Here is a 16,683-nt window from a genome sequence, read left to right as displayed (position 1 = left end):
GACATAATACATAACTAAAATATCTAGAACGCTTTGTCCAGTGACGACAGCTTTGATGTGTTGTCATACATGAAAACAACTCCAAAGGTTTCGGGCCATTATACCATCAATATAAAATTAGAATGGATACAAGTTGGAGATGAGGTTTAGTCTTGAACCAGATGGATTCATAATGACATGATTATTCGGTATATAAAGCTATATATTATAATTCCAAAGAGGGTTCAAATGTTTTTTTTATAACTACTTTGTGTGTTTATTTTTAAAATATTAACAACTTAAATATTAAAATAAAACTATTACATGTGATCATCTTTTCTCTATACATATTTAATAGATTACGACATTTCATTTTTATTTTAATTGGTATCAAGAACTTATATAAAAGATTAGAGCAATTTCAAAACTTGGATGAGAGAATTTCTTGTGGATATTAAATAGTTAGATGATTTATCCTTCAACATTTACTTAAAAAAAAACTTGGATGAGAGAATTTCAACTTTATATATTGATCGATATCAAAAATGGACAAAAATACAATATGAATAAATTCTAGATGTTGATTTTTTTTTTAAACCCACTCATTCATATAAAATTAAATTTGAAAAATAATAATCAAATGTAAAAATAAAAATAAAACTGGAAAAATTATATTTTTATGTGAATGTAAAAAATATATATATCGCATTTAATAATTCTTTTAAAATATTAAAAAATAAAAAATGTTTCAAATTATTATTAAAAAATTAAAAATATATAAATTTTATTATTAAAAATTAAAGAGAAATTTAGATATATGCCCATCATAACTTCATCAATTGATATTTATATATCAAAACTTTAAATTTAATTATTTCTCCATTCAAAAATCATTCAATTTATTTGTATCTCCATTTTATGATTTAATCAATTAAAAACATTAATTACTAGTGATTAAAAATAAAATGACATTTTTACGCTTATCCCTTCCTTCTCTTTGCTAATTACCAATTTTCTTCCATTTTCATTTCATTTCTCTGCTGACTGGTTGCTTAAAATCAATCTGTCTTGGTGCCCTGCTTGCTTGTCCACCTAACCTCTCTCTCCTTGAGCTCTTTCTCTTCTTAGTTCCTTCTCGATCCAAATGGACACACTCAGACGGCAATTTCAGATTCGGATTCTGATTCGAAAACCCTTAAATTGTTCTCTTTTCTGCTTAGATTCAATCTCTTAGCATAAGGGTCAGAGAGGTGTAATGGATATTGATAGAGCGATAAGGGAGAGCGCTGATAGGGTCCTCTAGACCAAGTACTAAACTGCGGGACAATTAAGACAGAGAGCTGCAATGGAGATGAATTAAGTTGCATACAGAACTGGCATCTAACTTTTGTGCCAGTAAAGTGTCCACAAAGGCTATAACATAATGTTATGCTTTAATTTTTTTCTCAACCGCTGCAGATTAACAAATTAACCCAATAACGAAGATAGATGGATGTACCGGTTATGACAGTGTACCCGGTATTAGCTTCCTCCAGTTTTTCAGTGCCAGTACCTACGGTTCCTTCGGGAAAAACATAATGCAAGGTACCGGTGGCAACTTTAAATTTGAGTCGGAGTATGGAATTACTGGATTCCATCAAACCTGTCACTCTGGCCGTCTCCACTCATTGGGTGTTTACATCAGCTGCTCTGCTAACAAGCATCGACAAATTCCTCCAAATAATTAAATGCATGGATCTTATCACTTGATAATCTTTTTGAAGTTATATCATCTCTTGTGATGCTTTATATTATATATTTTCAATGAAACTTTGTATTATATATTTATGCATCGATTCGTTCATTTGAGTTTTTGATTATTCATTTACTGGTCTTTTCTCCAATGACCTTTAATACGTGATGTTCTAATTATACGCAATATGTCTTTTTATAATTATTGATCCACAGGAAAAAATAATGTTTCTTTAATTTTCTTGTAAATTAATAATTTTGAAAAGTCTAAAGGAGACATTAAGCCATGCTCCATGAAGAAAATGTAAAGAGAGAGGACCGGGAAGAGAATGGAAGGATAGAGGAGATGAAATTTTCTCCTTTTCCTTCTTGTTAATTTTATATAACAAACAAAATTAATTTGTACCCTCCTCTGCAATCTTTTCTCATCGTCACATCTTATGGAGCATAACTTTAGGATTCTGAAATCAGCCAACCAAAAATTGAAAAAAGAAAAGGTGAGAAGAACTGAGAGAAGGGACAAGGAGAGAGAGGTCAGGTGGACAAGCAAACGGGGCACCAAGAGAGTGATTTTAAGGAACCATTAAGCAAAGAAATGAAATGAAAATGAAAGAATAATTGGTAATTAGCAAAGAGAAGGAAAGGATAAGGGTAAAAATGTCATTTTATTTTTTAATCACTAGTAATTAATGTTTTTAATTGATTAAATCATAAAATGGAGATACAAATAAAATGAATGATTTTGATTGGGGAAATAACTAAATTTAAAATTTTGATGGGTAAATATCTAATTAATGAAGTTATGATGGGCATATATCCAAATTTCTCAAAATTAAAATGTGGAGACTGATAAAGATTGAAGACATTTGATTTTACCTCAAGCATCCTTACTGTTAACAGTCACGTTTCGATTGGATTTTGAAAAAATAAACATGGTAAGATGTCATACGAAAATCATGAAAAAACTATTCAATAGAGAAATCAACTGGATATTTATCCAAAGATCGGCAACATTCCCAGAAAACGACGCACTACTGCTTGTACGCGATTCTGGCTGGCTATGATGCACGACCGGGCTATTCTTAAACCGCATTTACGGTGGTGCCTTGGCAATGGATTAACTTGTGAGGTTGCACCTTCGGCTCAACAGATCGCCTCTGAGCTGTCAACTGTAAGTTTGTCTCTCTCTTTATGATAAGCTCGTGTTCACTTGAGCTCGTAATGGGGACTTATCATCGATCATCACGAGGGTGAAGTTTTTCCTATGGAAGTTCCTCCGGGATGCTATTCCGGTCGGTGCTATACTACATCAATGTCTCTGGGACATGCCAGCAGTTTGTTGGGTTTGTGACGCCCCATCTGACACAATTGAACACACTGTTTCACTGTTCCATGGCTAGAGCCACGTGGTTTCAATCGCCTCTGGGAATTCAAAAGCACAATTTCAATGACATGTCCCTTGCTGATATACTTCTCAACCTGTGGGAGCACTTAGATGAAAATCAGATTGCCTTATCTGTCTCTGTCAGTCTGTTGTGGCATATTTGAAAGGCACGCTGTGCCAGAATCCATGGCAACAAGGGCAGCAAAACTATGTGAACAATTTGTGCCACTTGCACTACGATTCAGTGTCAATACTCAATAACACTCACTGGCTACAATCTACACATGCTCAATTTCCTGTTACAGCTAACTGGTGTCCCCCAGACACCTCTCATTGTAACACAATCGCTATGCAGGGTGGATGGCTCTTTCCAGCAACCTAATGTGGAGGTAGCAGCCTATGCTCAATGTTGAATACAATGCCTACAGGCTTCCAACCAACAAAAAAAAAAGACATTCCTAGAAAACCCATGATAATAATAATTTTACATAATTCAAAGACAAACATAAACTGCATCCAAAAATTTAAGAAATACCAAGAAATCTGACAAATAAATTCTCCGTTCGCTATATCTATAGGATAGGAGACTAACAAGAAATCTCAATACAAAGAAAACTCCCAAATTATCTGCCAAGACAGTAACAACAAACCAGTAGAAAACAAAATCCCAATAACACAGGTATACAACTTTATTAGAACATAATAATACTATGATAATTTGATGAAATGCATCTCTTTCTCTCTTGCAAAACTGGGACGGAATCAATTAATAAGCTTTCACCTCCTAAATTTAGCTTGTAGCCTCCAAGAAAAGAGAGCATAAGCTCCATCACATTGTCGGCACAAAATTGAATATTACTGCAAAGAAAATCAATAATTACTTAACAAATTCAAACTGCCAAAGCTATAGATAGTTATAACTATCTATTGTATTCCCCTCTTTTTAATTCCATAAAGGGGTTCATTACGCCTGTTGTTCATTGTGAAAGATTTTTTTTATCTGAAAAAAAAGTATTAAACCTGTTGTTGCGGCTGCTGCTGGGGTTGCTGGTAATTCCCATATCCAGGATAACCCCCATAAGCAAACATATTTGCATTTTGTTGGGCTTGAGGTGCATATCCATAGTTTTCATATCCCTGTCCATACCCGTAATATCCAGCAGCATTCCATTGGTTGGGATCTTGTTGTTGCTGCAAAACACATACAAAACCAACAAATTGAGCAAACCTAGGCGTAATAGATGTGAAATGAAAAACACTTCCATATACCAAGCTTGTGATCATGAAACCAGAACCATAATAAATCTTACTTGCTTGTTGGAAGGGGAACGACCCCAAGAAAGCCTAATACTTTGTCCAGCCACCGAGGTACCATTCAGGCCACTCAATGCTGCCTCCGCTGAAGGCCTGTACCATATGCAAAAAAATTATTAAACATGTCTTATCATGGTACATTGGTACTTGTTCACATGCAGAGGAACAACTAACACTAGAATATGCTAATAAGGTTTTCCAGGAGAAATCAAACCAAAAAGCAAATCGTCAAAGATATTAGGAGAAGGAACCTGGATGAAAATTGGACAAAAGCACAACGCTTGCCAACAGGGATCTTGACATAGATGATCTCACCATAGGGACCAAATACTTGCCTCAAGCTCTCCTCAGACACACTCGACCCATCTATTCCTCCTACGAATATCTGCACCAAGGCATAAAAAGGGATTTATATAAAACTCCCAACATTTGTAATATCTAGGTAATCATATCTTGTCAAGTGTTTTGCATAAATGTTATTTTCATTATATATGAGCAACTTTTATTTTCTCCAACAAGGCATTAATTGATCCTCATGTAGTACCAGGAAATTCTTCAACAAAAACCAATGAAAGCAGCTTTCATTTATGAATAAATAAACAAAAAATATATATATGACTTACTGTAGTATTGTTAGGGTCATTGTCAGATTCTTGTGCGCCCTGATAACCACCACCACCACCACCACCACCACCTATCATTACAAAAAAAATTAATAATAAAAAACTTAGCTCTGTGGAGATGTTAACACCACTGACCCTTAATAGATTGTGATAGAATACAATACATACTATTAGCATACTGCTGAGACCCGAAACCCTTTTTGTTAGCTGCAGCCCCAATCCGCATTGGCCTGGTGGAGCAATATTCGCCATTCATCTCTGTCATGGCACGCTGCTGTTCATTTGAGTCACCAAATTTAACGAACCCATACCCTTTAGACCGCCCAGTTAGCTTGTCCATCACAACCTTTGCCCCTCTAATTGAGGTGTACCGATCCTTAAATGTATCCTACATTGACACAAGCCACAACAAATAAATTCCTTAAAAGGGTTGAAGATTACAATTGAATCCTACTACTTATCAACAATCAATCAATTTTTTCTTAAACTAACCTTGATTTCACCCAATTTTCCCTCAAGAAATTAAGAAAAAAAATTAGGACGTTAAAGCACCAAGGCTCCTACATGGTAATACATAATAATAAATATCTAAATAGTCCCGTAAAAAATAAAGAATATATAGCAAAAAGTAAGCACCTCAAGCATAGAATCAGTGACCTCAGCACCAAGGTCCCCCACAAAAATGGTGTGGTCATCACCACCACTGGCGCTGTCACCAGCACCAGAATGGCCACGGCGCTCACCAGATCCAGAAGAGGCCCAATTAAGACGGTACACCTGGGTCGCATTTGGCATTGTCTGGCCTGTGTATGTCTGCAGGACCCGCTCTGCAGTGGCACGTGTGGCAAACTCCACAAAGCCATAACCCTCTGACTGACCCGTCTGCTTGTTTTTTATAATTTTAATACTCTTAACCTGAACAATGATAAACAAAAAGGAGATGAAATTATATATGAAAATTAGACAGAGAAAATACAACTCATAACAAGTCAACAAATTGTGCAAATGGGATCCTAATCTACAACAACGCAATATGCTCAACGAATTCATTGAAACTATAAAATTAGACAGACAGACTAAACATTTCCTGCCAAAACTTCTTCAGTTCAAGCTGGGAGTGCAAGAATACCTCTCCAGTACTGGCGAAGCAGCCAAACAAGTAGTTCTCGTCCATCCAATACTGTAGATCTCCGATCCAGAGCGATCGGATCTCACCCGGCGAACCACCGAGTTGGCCACCCTGTGGCTGGCTGTAGAGCTGCTGCTGCTGCTGCTGTTGAGCTTGAGCGGGTTGTTGACCCCAGGCGGCGGCTTGAGGCTGGTAGTAAGGAGCCATAGGCGGATGCATCATGATACGATTATTCGAAAACGAAACCTAACTTTAGAATTGGTAGAGGTAAAGAAAGAAAGAAACCCTAACTAAAGGGATTATGCTAAGCACGGGAACTAGGAGGTAAACCCTAGCCCCAAAATAAGACCCAGAATGTGAGAGAGAGAGATTTGGATGGATGGAGAAGATATTTTTAGTAGTATGAACGGAGTACACTTTGCGTATTTGCCCTTCCAAAATAATCTAATATCATGCATCTATGCCCATTTTAAGTTAGTACTTGTATCTGATGCCCCCATGGCCCCATGTTTATCTTCCAATAGTAGGAATTGGGCTTCTTCTTTTTTTTTGTGAAGCCCTTAGCAATTAATCCCGAATTTTTTATTAATATCCAAATTTAATATCAAATTTAAAAAAATACCCGAATCAGCTATGTTTTTCAAAATCTACCCTTTTCGGAAAAAAAATTTCCGGAAATTGCCTCTAAATCCGGAAAAAAAATTTCCGAAAATAGAGGGAATTTCTGGAAATTTTTTTTCCGGAATTGCATTGAATTAGTTTATAAAATCCGCGGAGTGTGGTCGCTTTCACGGGGTGAGCTCTCTCACAGTAAGTTTTAATTTACAATTTAATTTAATTTATTTATAATTTAAAATTTTAATTTAATTTATTTATATTTTAAATTTAATTTGTTTGTAATTTAAATTTATTTTATTTATAATTTAAGAAGTATTTAATTTGTAATTATTTAAATATGTAACTATTTAATTTGAAATTATTTAAATTCTGAATATTGTCATATTAATTGAAAAAAAAAATGGTGCAGAATAATTTTAAAAGTTTTATTAATTCTAAAATAATTTTATTAATTTTGAAATAATTTTGATTAATTCTGAAATGATTTAGAATTGTTTTAGGAACTTTTTGCTTTTCGGATTCCTTACGGAGCTCTGATAGTCAGATCGATCAGTTTTCGATTGAGGTAGTTTTATTTTCTTTATGTTATTTTTAATTTAATTTATAATTAATTACTTAATTCCAAAATATTTTTTTATTTTTCATAATATTGTCAAGAAAATTTAGAATTGTTTACAACCTTCCAAAATGGTTTATAATAATTTAAAAAATTCCAATATAGTTTAGAATGTTGCCCTATTAATTTATTAAATTCCAAAATAGTGTAGAATAATTATTGAAAATTGTCTAGAATATTTTTACCAATGGCAACACAATTTTTAATTACTTATATGTTGTTATTTTTGAAATTGCCAGACCAATCGAAATTAAAAATGACAACTATTTGTGTGAAAATTTATATTGGAGGGGAAATCCAATATAATGATGACGGGGTCTATTACAGTACCCGAGCTAAATACTCATTACCGCTAACCGTGGACCACAGTTTTGATTATCTTCTGAATGAGATTTATAAATTCGTTGGGTACAATTCTAGCAATGCAAATCTAGAAATCCATGCCAGATTTAACATGTCCACTGATGGCCAACATGACTACCAATTAGTACCGGTAATGAACCAACAATCATTGGAAATGATTTTAGGAATTGTGTCTACTTTTTCACAAAGGTTACCGGTTCTGGAGTTATATGTAGAATTGGAACCGAACTATACCAGTCATATACCTGAACCTCAATCCCGACCCAGTACCAGTCGGAATCCTGTGGAACCCGACCCAATACCAGTTAGATCCCGACCTAGCACCGGTCGATACTCTGTGGATGTAAGAATGAGACCCGGACCCAGTATCGGTAGCAACTCTGTGGATCAACCAGTTATATCCCAACCCAGTAGCAGTCAGAATCATGTGGATCAAGACCCAATACCAGTTAGATCCCGACCTAGCACCGGTCGGTACTCTGTGGATGTAAGAATGAGACCCGGACCCAGTATCGGTAGCAACTCTGTGGATCAACCAGTTATATCCCGACCTAGTAGCAGTCAGAATCATGTGGATCAAGACCCAATACCAGTTAGATCCCGACCTAGTACCGGTCGGCACTCTGTGGATATACCAATGAGATCCCGACCCAGTTCCACTGCGGTCCGCAGACATGTACGTGATTATTCGCATGTACCTGTGGATGCAATTGATTCTGATAGTTTGGCGAGTGGAGATGAGATGCTCTCCGGTGAGTCGTCGGGTTCCGATGATGATATCGGACAGCACAACCAGTCACAACCACAGTCCCGTCAAATACAATCCCGTCAGTCACAGTACCCGATTACTGGTCGGGAAAATTTCTAAACTATTTTGGTATTTTTTAAATTATTCTACACCATTTCGGTAATTTCTAAACTATTTTGGTATTTTTTAAATTACTCTAGACTATTTTGGTATTTTTTAAATTATTCTACACCATTTCGGTAATTTCTAAACAATTCTAGACTATTTCGGTATTTTCTAAATTATTCTACACCATTTGGTATTTTCTAAATTATTCTACACCATTTAGGAATTTTCTAAATTATTCTACACTATTTTGGTATTTTTCTAAAGGTGGAATTTCATGTATCCCCCTCAAAAACTTCAATATTACGTATTTCCCCCTCTAAAATAATAGAAACTCACATATTTACCCAAAATTAATAAAATAATACAATTTAACATTTATAATATATCAAACAATATTAATTAATACATCATGACCATTATACCCTTCTCTTTCTCTCCTTTATATTTCTCTTCTTTCTATCTGTCTATCCATCTGCTCCAAGGCGCCAAAATTATTTCCTCAAAAAATTCTAGCGCCAAATCTCTCTTGCCAAATATCTCGCGCCAAATCTCTCAGGCGCCAATATCTCCTCTATTCTTCTCCTCTCTCGCCATAAAATTCTTCTCCAAAGTAAACTTGGCACCTCGCTCCTCTCGCATGTGGCATCATCGCTCCAATCTCTTTTTGTTCCAAACCCCTGTGATATAGCATTGGACTTGAATTGTCCATCTTTGTTTGCTCCGCACAGTGTCGATTCTGTGGACTTAGTTGCCAGTGATCCCTCGAGACCTAGATGGGAGAATATGCTTAATTCGCCTACTATTGAGTAAGTAACTCAAATTTAGATTTTCAATGAATTCTTTCATATCAGTGATACTTTGAAATTCGAGTAATAGGAAATTTTAGTGATTTATTGTTTTAATGTAAAACATAATTGGGCTAATACTGACATGCATGAAAAACATATCAGCGATACTTCAATAGACATATTTCCCTTATATCCCTTATATCTGACATGTATGAAATTTGGAGTCGTGTTGAACTGCAAGCAACTCTCTTGGAATATATTGGGCTAATATTTTTTTTTATGATACCAATCCTGTACTGGAACTAGTATTTCATAACCAAAAATAAAAACTGAGAAAAAAGGAAACAAGAATTTGGATCGCACATAAAGTATTTGTGAAAATGCCCAAAAGAAATTGTAATAATAAAGGGACTAGCATTGCATAGGAAAATTACCTCATAGACAACGTGCTTCTTTGCAAGGTCATAGATCAAAGGTTGTAAATTTTTAGAAATAATGAGATAAAATGCAGCCATAATCAAATCCATACACTTGCAAATCATCAAGGTTCAGATTTTTATTGACGTAGATCAAAAGTTTGATCAAATGGAAATTCTAATTGACATTTGTTTCTAGTTAAATGGAGACAGTCATCTACTTTGATATTTATTGTCAAAAAATATATCTATTAAATTAATGTAATTTAGCTGCTGGTTCAAATTAAAGTCCTTATAGTTTTGTAAGGCTTTATATGATTCTTCAAGTCAATAATTTTTCATGCTAGTTTAATGTTCTCTTTGATTATTTTCAGGCAAATTTCATCCAAGTATAAATTAAAACTGAAATATGGAGGTTTCTTTCGATCAATCAAGAACTCTTGTAGAAAAAGATATTGTTTTGGCTCTCAAAAAAGCATATATATGGATAGTTGTTCGTACAACTTGAATGAACTAATTGATAAGGTGATGAAGCATTATCCTTCAAGGAGCGATCTGATTTTCACTTCACTTTTTGTCGACAAGTATGCCAACCAGCAATCTTTCATTGAACTTGATTCCGATGACAGCTTCAAGGTGATGCTTAACATGTATGAGGAGGAGAAAGAAGTAACCATTTATGTTAGGGCTGAGAAAAATATTGATACAAATGGATTACTACAAAGGTATATACACATTTTAGTAGAACTAATCAATAAATATAATCATGCATTTTTTTGCCGAGCTCAATTGTAAGTTTATATTTTTGTACAGTGAACAAGATGAAGCTTTTAATGTGACACGTGGAGAGGATGATTCAGACTATTGCCCCTCTGAAGAAAGCTATCATAGTCGTTATAGTACTGATAGTGAAAATGAGTTGCCTATTTACGAAGGTGAAACTTGTGAAGATAGCAAGAAAAGTTCAATCATAGAAGTAAACTCAAAGTTTCCAAATGTGGTTGCATTTAGAAGGGATCTAAATCATCATGCAAGTTCAATCATAGATCTAAATCAATCATAGAACCATAAGAAGATATGGAGTCGAAGCAAGTTCAGTACTGCAGCCAAGTGTGATTACATTACTAACAATATCTCTGAAACATTTAATTCTTGGATAGGTCAAGTGCGATATCAACCTGTGCTTGATCTCCTTGATGCCATTAGAGAAAGGATTATGGTATTGTTTGATAAGAAGAGGAGAATATGCAGAAAATGGAAGGGTATGTTAGTTCCAACAGCTAAAGATTACCTCAACAGAATCACCAAGGTACGTATAAGGCTTTGTACCAAAAATTTTCTAGTACTAAACTGATCTGTACACAAGTTAATCACCTTGGTTTTTAGTTTCCTCCTTCTAAACCAGAATTTTCTAGTACTAAACTGCATTTGAAAAGTACTAACCTGATCTGTACACTAGTTAGGCTGAATATGAATTATTAAGTTGCATTGACAAGTACTCAACTGCTGGGTTTAGAAGTACTAAGCTGCATTTCAGTAACACTTTATAAGATCTGTACTTCTATATATATATATATATTTTTTTTTTTTTCTATTTTAATGTAGAACTTGGGTGAATATGAAGTTTGTAGAAGTAATGATAACCGGGCTGAAGTCAAGTTTAAAGGAAAACGTTGGGAGGTTATTTTAGATGAGAAAAAATGCTCATGTCGGGTTTGGCAAGTTAGAGGTCTTCCATGTGCGCATGCAGCAGCCTTTATTGCTTTCACAAGGGATGCTAATTGGGAGAAGTATGTGGATCCATACTTCACAATTAATAAATGCAAAGCTGCTTATGCCATGGAAATTGCTCCAATGCCGGGAAAGGATCAATGGGTGCATGTAGGAACAGAGGAGAAGATATATCCACCTACTATCAAACGTCCGCCTGGACGGCCTAAAAAGAACATATATGTTCCATCTGACGAACCGAAGAGAAAACACAAGTGTCGGCGTTGTGGTATGTATGGGCATCATCAAAAGACTTGTAAGAACCCGGCATCTCAAGTATCAGAATCTGGTTACTCTCAAGATACATCTCAGCCATCAACTAGTAATTCTCATTTGATACATTTTCTAGAAATTTAACTGAAATATTTATGGATGCCCTCATAGTTTTTTAATTACTGCCATTTTTTTATTTAAATTAGAGTACAAGGAAATATTTCACAAGCACGTAGGAGCAAGAAATCGAAGCCGTGTGATGTCATAAGTTGATGATGTTTGATTGTCTAATAGTTGTGATGTCTACTAATTTTTGGTTGTGATTATGATTACCCATACTTGCATTTTGTATGTTTAACACTTATTGCTACTGCATGGTGTTTTTGGAACATAGTAGTAGACATTTCCCTTTTTGGTATATGGTGATTGATTGGTTATATGAAATATACTAAAATATAGTTTATATGAAATTGGTTGTTCGACTTTATGTTGATATAAATTGTTGTTTTGTATACTGTTTACTGGTACCGTTTGAAAACTCACATATTTATTGGTACGGTTTTCTATTTACTATATGTTTGTTTGAATGTTTCTACTAAGATGACTTATATATGTTGAATATAAATTAATGGAACATAGAATGAAGCCTGGGGCAATGATAGATGTTTACATGTGCCTCATTCGTAACTTATGATAAAATTGAAGATTTAAAATTGAATGAAAAGTTTAGGCAGTTCACGACAAAAATTCACTCAACAACTCTAATATGTGGGGCCTTATTGAGTTTGGCATCCTCGGTGCTAAAGTTGGTGCCAAGATTTTGTGAGAAAATAGTCTTGGCGTCTCTGATTAGAGCAGACGGACAGAGAGAGAGAGAGGAGAGAAAGAGAAGGGTATAATGGTCATGATGCATTAATTAATATTGTTTGATATATTATAAATGTTAAATTGTATTATTTTATTGATTTTGGGTAAATATGTGAGTTTCTATCATTTTGAAGGGTAAATATGTTATTACAAACTTTAGAGGGGGAAATACGTAATATTGAAGTTTTTGAGGGGGATACATGACATTCCCCCTTTTCTAAATTATTGTACATCATTTTGGTATTTTCTAAATTAATCAGACAATATTCTAAACCATTAAAATGAACTAATTAATTATATTTTAAATTAAAATTAAAAAAATACAAATGTAAAAACCTGAATCGCAGATCCGATCGATCAGACAATCAGAGCTCCGAAAGGGACCCGAAAGGAAAAGAGATTCCTAAAAAAATTTTAAATTAATCGAACAATTTTCTATATTACTAAGGTAATTTTCTACACCATTTGGTATTTTCTAAATTATTCTAGACTATTTTGATATTTTTTTTAAATTATTCTACACCATTTCGGTAATTTCTAAACAATTCTAGACTATTTCGGTATTTTCTAAATTATTCTACACTATTTTAGTATTTTCTAAATTATTCTACACTATTTTGGTATTTTTCTAAATTATTCTACACTATTTTGGTATTTTTCTAAATTATTCTACACCATTTTGGTATTTTTCTAAATTATTCTACACTATTTTGGTGTTTTTCTAAATTATTCTACACCATTTCGGTATTTTTTAAATTATTCTACACCATTTCATTATTTTTTAAATTATTCTACACTATTTCGGTATTTTCTAAATTATTCTACACTATTTCGGTATTTTCTAAATTATTTTACACCATTTTGGTATTTTCTAAATTATTCTACACTATTTCGGTATTTTCTAAATTATTTTACACCATTTTGGTATTTTCTAAATTATTTGGACATTATTTTAAACCATTTAAAATTAAATAAATTAAATTAATTAAATTAATCAAATTAAAAAAAAATTACCTTCAAAAAACGGTGAAACTTTTGATGGGGACGGGTATGCTGTAAAGGGGGCGGGGGCATTTGTAGGCCATCTCTGTTTCCGGAAAAAAAAATTCCGGAAACAGGCTAAATCCGGAAAAAAAATTTCCGGAAACAGAGGCAGTTTCCGGAAAAAAAAATTTCGGAAAGGGTAGATTTCTAAAAACCTAGCTGATTCGGGTATTTTTTTAAATTTAATATTAAATTTGGATATTAATAAAAAATTCGGCAATTAATCATTAATAAAATTAAGTAATACATGACATGTAAGCAGTAAATTACAACTAGGAAAATAGTAATATGCAATCCACATGTTATGTGTTGGTTAGTTGCATTGGTTTATTTTGTATCTGGAAGTTTTTTTCCGATTTTTTTTATTAATATCCAAAAAACAAATAAAATTTAAAAAAATATACAAATCCCGAATAAATTTCAAAAAATACCCAAACCAGTTATCCAATAACCGGATTTGGGACAAATGTCCGGTCAACGGATTCCCGGACTCAAAAAATAAATCCGGTTAACCGTTAACCGGAAAGTTATATTTTTTTTTAAAAAAAAAATAAAAAATCCGGTTAATGGTTAACCGGACTTGTGTTTTTTTTTTTTTTTTTTAAGTTGTGTTTTTTTTTAAAACAGAATTTTTTTTGTATTGAAATATTAGAAATGTTGAATATATTTCTTTAAAAATAGATGGAATACAATATAATTTGATTTATTAGAAAGACTGCAACAAATAACCCGGATCAATATTTTTCAGGCCGGATTTTTCGCGGCTGTAAGAAAAATTAATATATTTCTTTATGTGTTATTGGAAAAAAATAAAAATGCTTAGATTCTGAGTTATTGATCCCGGTTCAAAAGTCACTTCTATGTAATCCAGAAAATATTGTGATTCTTCTAGGACATTTAATTTATGAAAAGTTGTATCTATTTTTGAAAAAAAAATAAAAACTTTAAGTTATTTAATTATTGTTATTAAAAAGAATTATTAAAATAGATACAACTTTTTATAAAAATAAAAAAATAAAAAAAATTCTGTTTTAAAAAAAACACAACTTAAAAAAAATAAAAAAAAAATAAAAAAAACATAAGTCCGGTTAACCATTAACTGGATTTTTTATTTTAAAAAAATATATATATATATAACTTTCCGGTTAACGGTTAACCGGATTTATTTTTTGAGTCCGGAAATCCGTTAACCGGACATTTGTCCCAATCCGGTTATTGGATAACCGGTTTGGGTATTTTTTGAAATTTATTCGGAATTTGTATATTTTTTAAAATTTTATTTGTTTTTTGGGCATTAATAAAAAAATAGGAATTTTTTTACTTGGAAAATATTGCTTCATGACCCTAGATTTTGGTTTGTTTGCTACGATATTTTTTTCATACTTGTGCCCTAATATTTTGTCCGAAGTTTGGACCTCTCTGTAATTATTTCTTCACAGTATGTTAGACATTAATAAAAACTACGCACAAATGAAGCACACAATTAAAATTAGTATAAAAGAATAAATATGTATATAATTATGCACTTTATGAGAGGATAATACATATATGGAGTCTTAAAATTAACTAAAAATACGGATCATGTAAATACATTATAGTAAAATTTTACACATAAATGCTCGTTGTATCTAGTTGATTTTACACGTATAAATTTTATGAACGTGTAAATGACGTATGTTATAAAGATGGTTTAGGATGATGAATGTGACATAAATTGATTACAAACATGAACAAAAACACTCATGCATTGTAATTGTTTTTTAAGATGATTTTAAGCTCAAAATCCAGTGTATTTGTTTTATTTTACAAAAAAAAAAATCATTATAGATTCGAAATCCGAAATCATGGAACTGGATTGCTGATATGAATTTAGTTTCAAATCTAACTGATTTACTGCTGCAGCATATGTGCACTTGAAACATAAAATCTGGTATTTTTATTGTAATTAGGGTATCTGTGGCGATATTGGTTTCCACAAATAAGGTTCAACAAACATTTTCAATAAACCTGCCCCCTGTGTTCTCTACAATTTAGCCATCAAGATAAATCTTAGGCCAACAGCATTATCATCTCATAGGTTGCAAAAAAGAACTGCTAAAATGCCATAAATTTTGTTTTATTCAACACACTAATGTTTCTAGCTACTCTCTTATATCTCTACTAATATTTCTTAAAATTTTCATTATTCCTTGCGTTTTGTGGAATTTAAACTCGTTTTTTTATGGTACCATATAAATCTAGAACCTCTTATTCTAGAGAACATACCTATGATTTAACAGCTTTATAATTGTTAAAAATGTTGTTGTCACATAACCAGTCTCACCAGCTAGATAACTGAACAAGATTCATCAATTCGTTGCCCATAATAAAATAATACATGGAGCCATTGTCAGACTAATTGCCGAAATCTAACAGGGACTTGCCTACGTTTCATGAAAGAAAAACGAACAATTATAATTTATAACAGATCGATTAAAATGTATTTCCATAGTCTATACTGATTCAGAGATAAATAATTTTATTTAAAAAGTACCACTCATCAATAAATCAGGAGGGATTTGTTGGTGATTATTGGTTTCACACTTTGTCAATTTTTATTCGTACTTAAATTAATCGGTATTGTAAATAACAGTATGCGCTCGTCAAACGGATGGGTACCATCAAGCAATTAATTAAAATGTCACCAATTAATCTGAATTTTACAGACAATATTGTGTTTCATTAAAATTATGTACATATTCATATAAGTTTTTAAAAATGATTAATTAAATTTATCAAATAGATTTATTTTAACTTAATATTTTTGTTAATTAATAAACTGACAGAGTATATAATGTATATGCAGGAAAAAAAGAATAATAAAAATAACTGAATAATTGGCCGTATAAATATTAGTTTTCTAACAATTAATCGGATCGTTAAAATAGAACAACCGATTAATCAAACAAATCGGCCGGTTAGTCAAGTTAAAC

The 16,683-nt window shown here is 32.7% G+C and overlaps 1 protein-coding gene across 2 annotated transcripts; it reads right to left on the bottom strand.

Moving 5' to 3' along the window:
• Positions 1-3,638: 3,638 nt before the first annotated feature.
• RBP45A (RNA-binding protein 45A) lies at positions 3,639-6,556 on the bottom strand. 2 transcript variants are annotated; one of them, XM_078325225.1, is made up of 8 exons: positions 6,161-6,556; positions 5,668-5,946; positions 5,200-5,419; positions 5,032-5,102; positions 4,660-4,793; positions 4,405-4,501; positions 4,115-4,285; positions 3,639-3,952 (listed from the first exon to the last, which is right to left on the bottom strand). In XM_078325225.1, exons 1-8 carry the CDS (start codon positions 6,380-6,382, stop codon positions 3,950-3,952), a joined length of 1,197 nt encoding a protein of 398 aa, XP_078181351.1. In that variant the 5' UTR covers positions 6,383-6,556; the 3' UTR covers positions 3,639-3,949. The 2 variants fall into 2 exon arrangements, with proteins under 2 accessions (XP_078181351.1, XP_078181350.1); XM_078325224.1 differs by lacking the exon at positions 3,639-3,952 and having other exon boundaries at positions 4,109-4,285; positions 6,161-6,548.
• Between the last annotated feature and the right edge of the window lie 10,127 nt (positions 6,557-16,683).

The sequence above is a fragment of the Carex rostrata genome, chromosome 23 (assembly GCF_964058835.1).
Source record: "Carex rostrata chromosome 23, lpCarRost1.2, whole genome shotgun sequence".
Lineage (NCBI taxonomy): Eukaryota > Viridiplantae > Streptophyta > Magnoliopsida > Poales > Cyperaceae > Carex > Carex rostrata.
This window is presented reverse-complemented; position numbering and strand designations above follow the sequence as displayed.

Bases quoted from the DNA above. Each gene is read 5' to 3' on its own strand.
- RBP45A (XM_078325224.1), bottom strand. From the start codon at position 6,382: ATGATGCATCCGCCTATGGCTCCTTACTACCAGCCTCAAGCCGCCGCC. The intron at 5,103-5,199 runs GTATGTATTGTA...TTGTAATGATAG, and splicing joins GTCTCAGCAGTATGCTAATA to GTGGTGGTGGTGGTGGTGGT. The intron at 4,502-4,659 runs GTTCCTTCTCCT...CATATGGTACAG, and splicing joins TTTGTCCAATTTTCATCCAG to GCCTTCAGCGGAGGCAGCAT.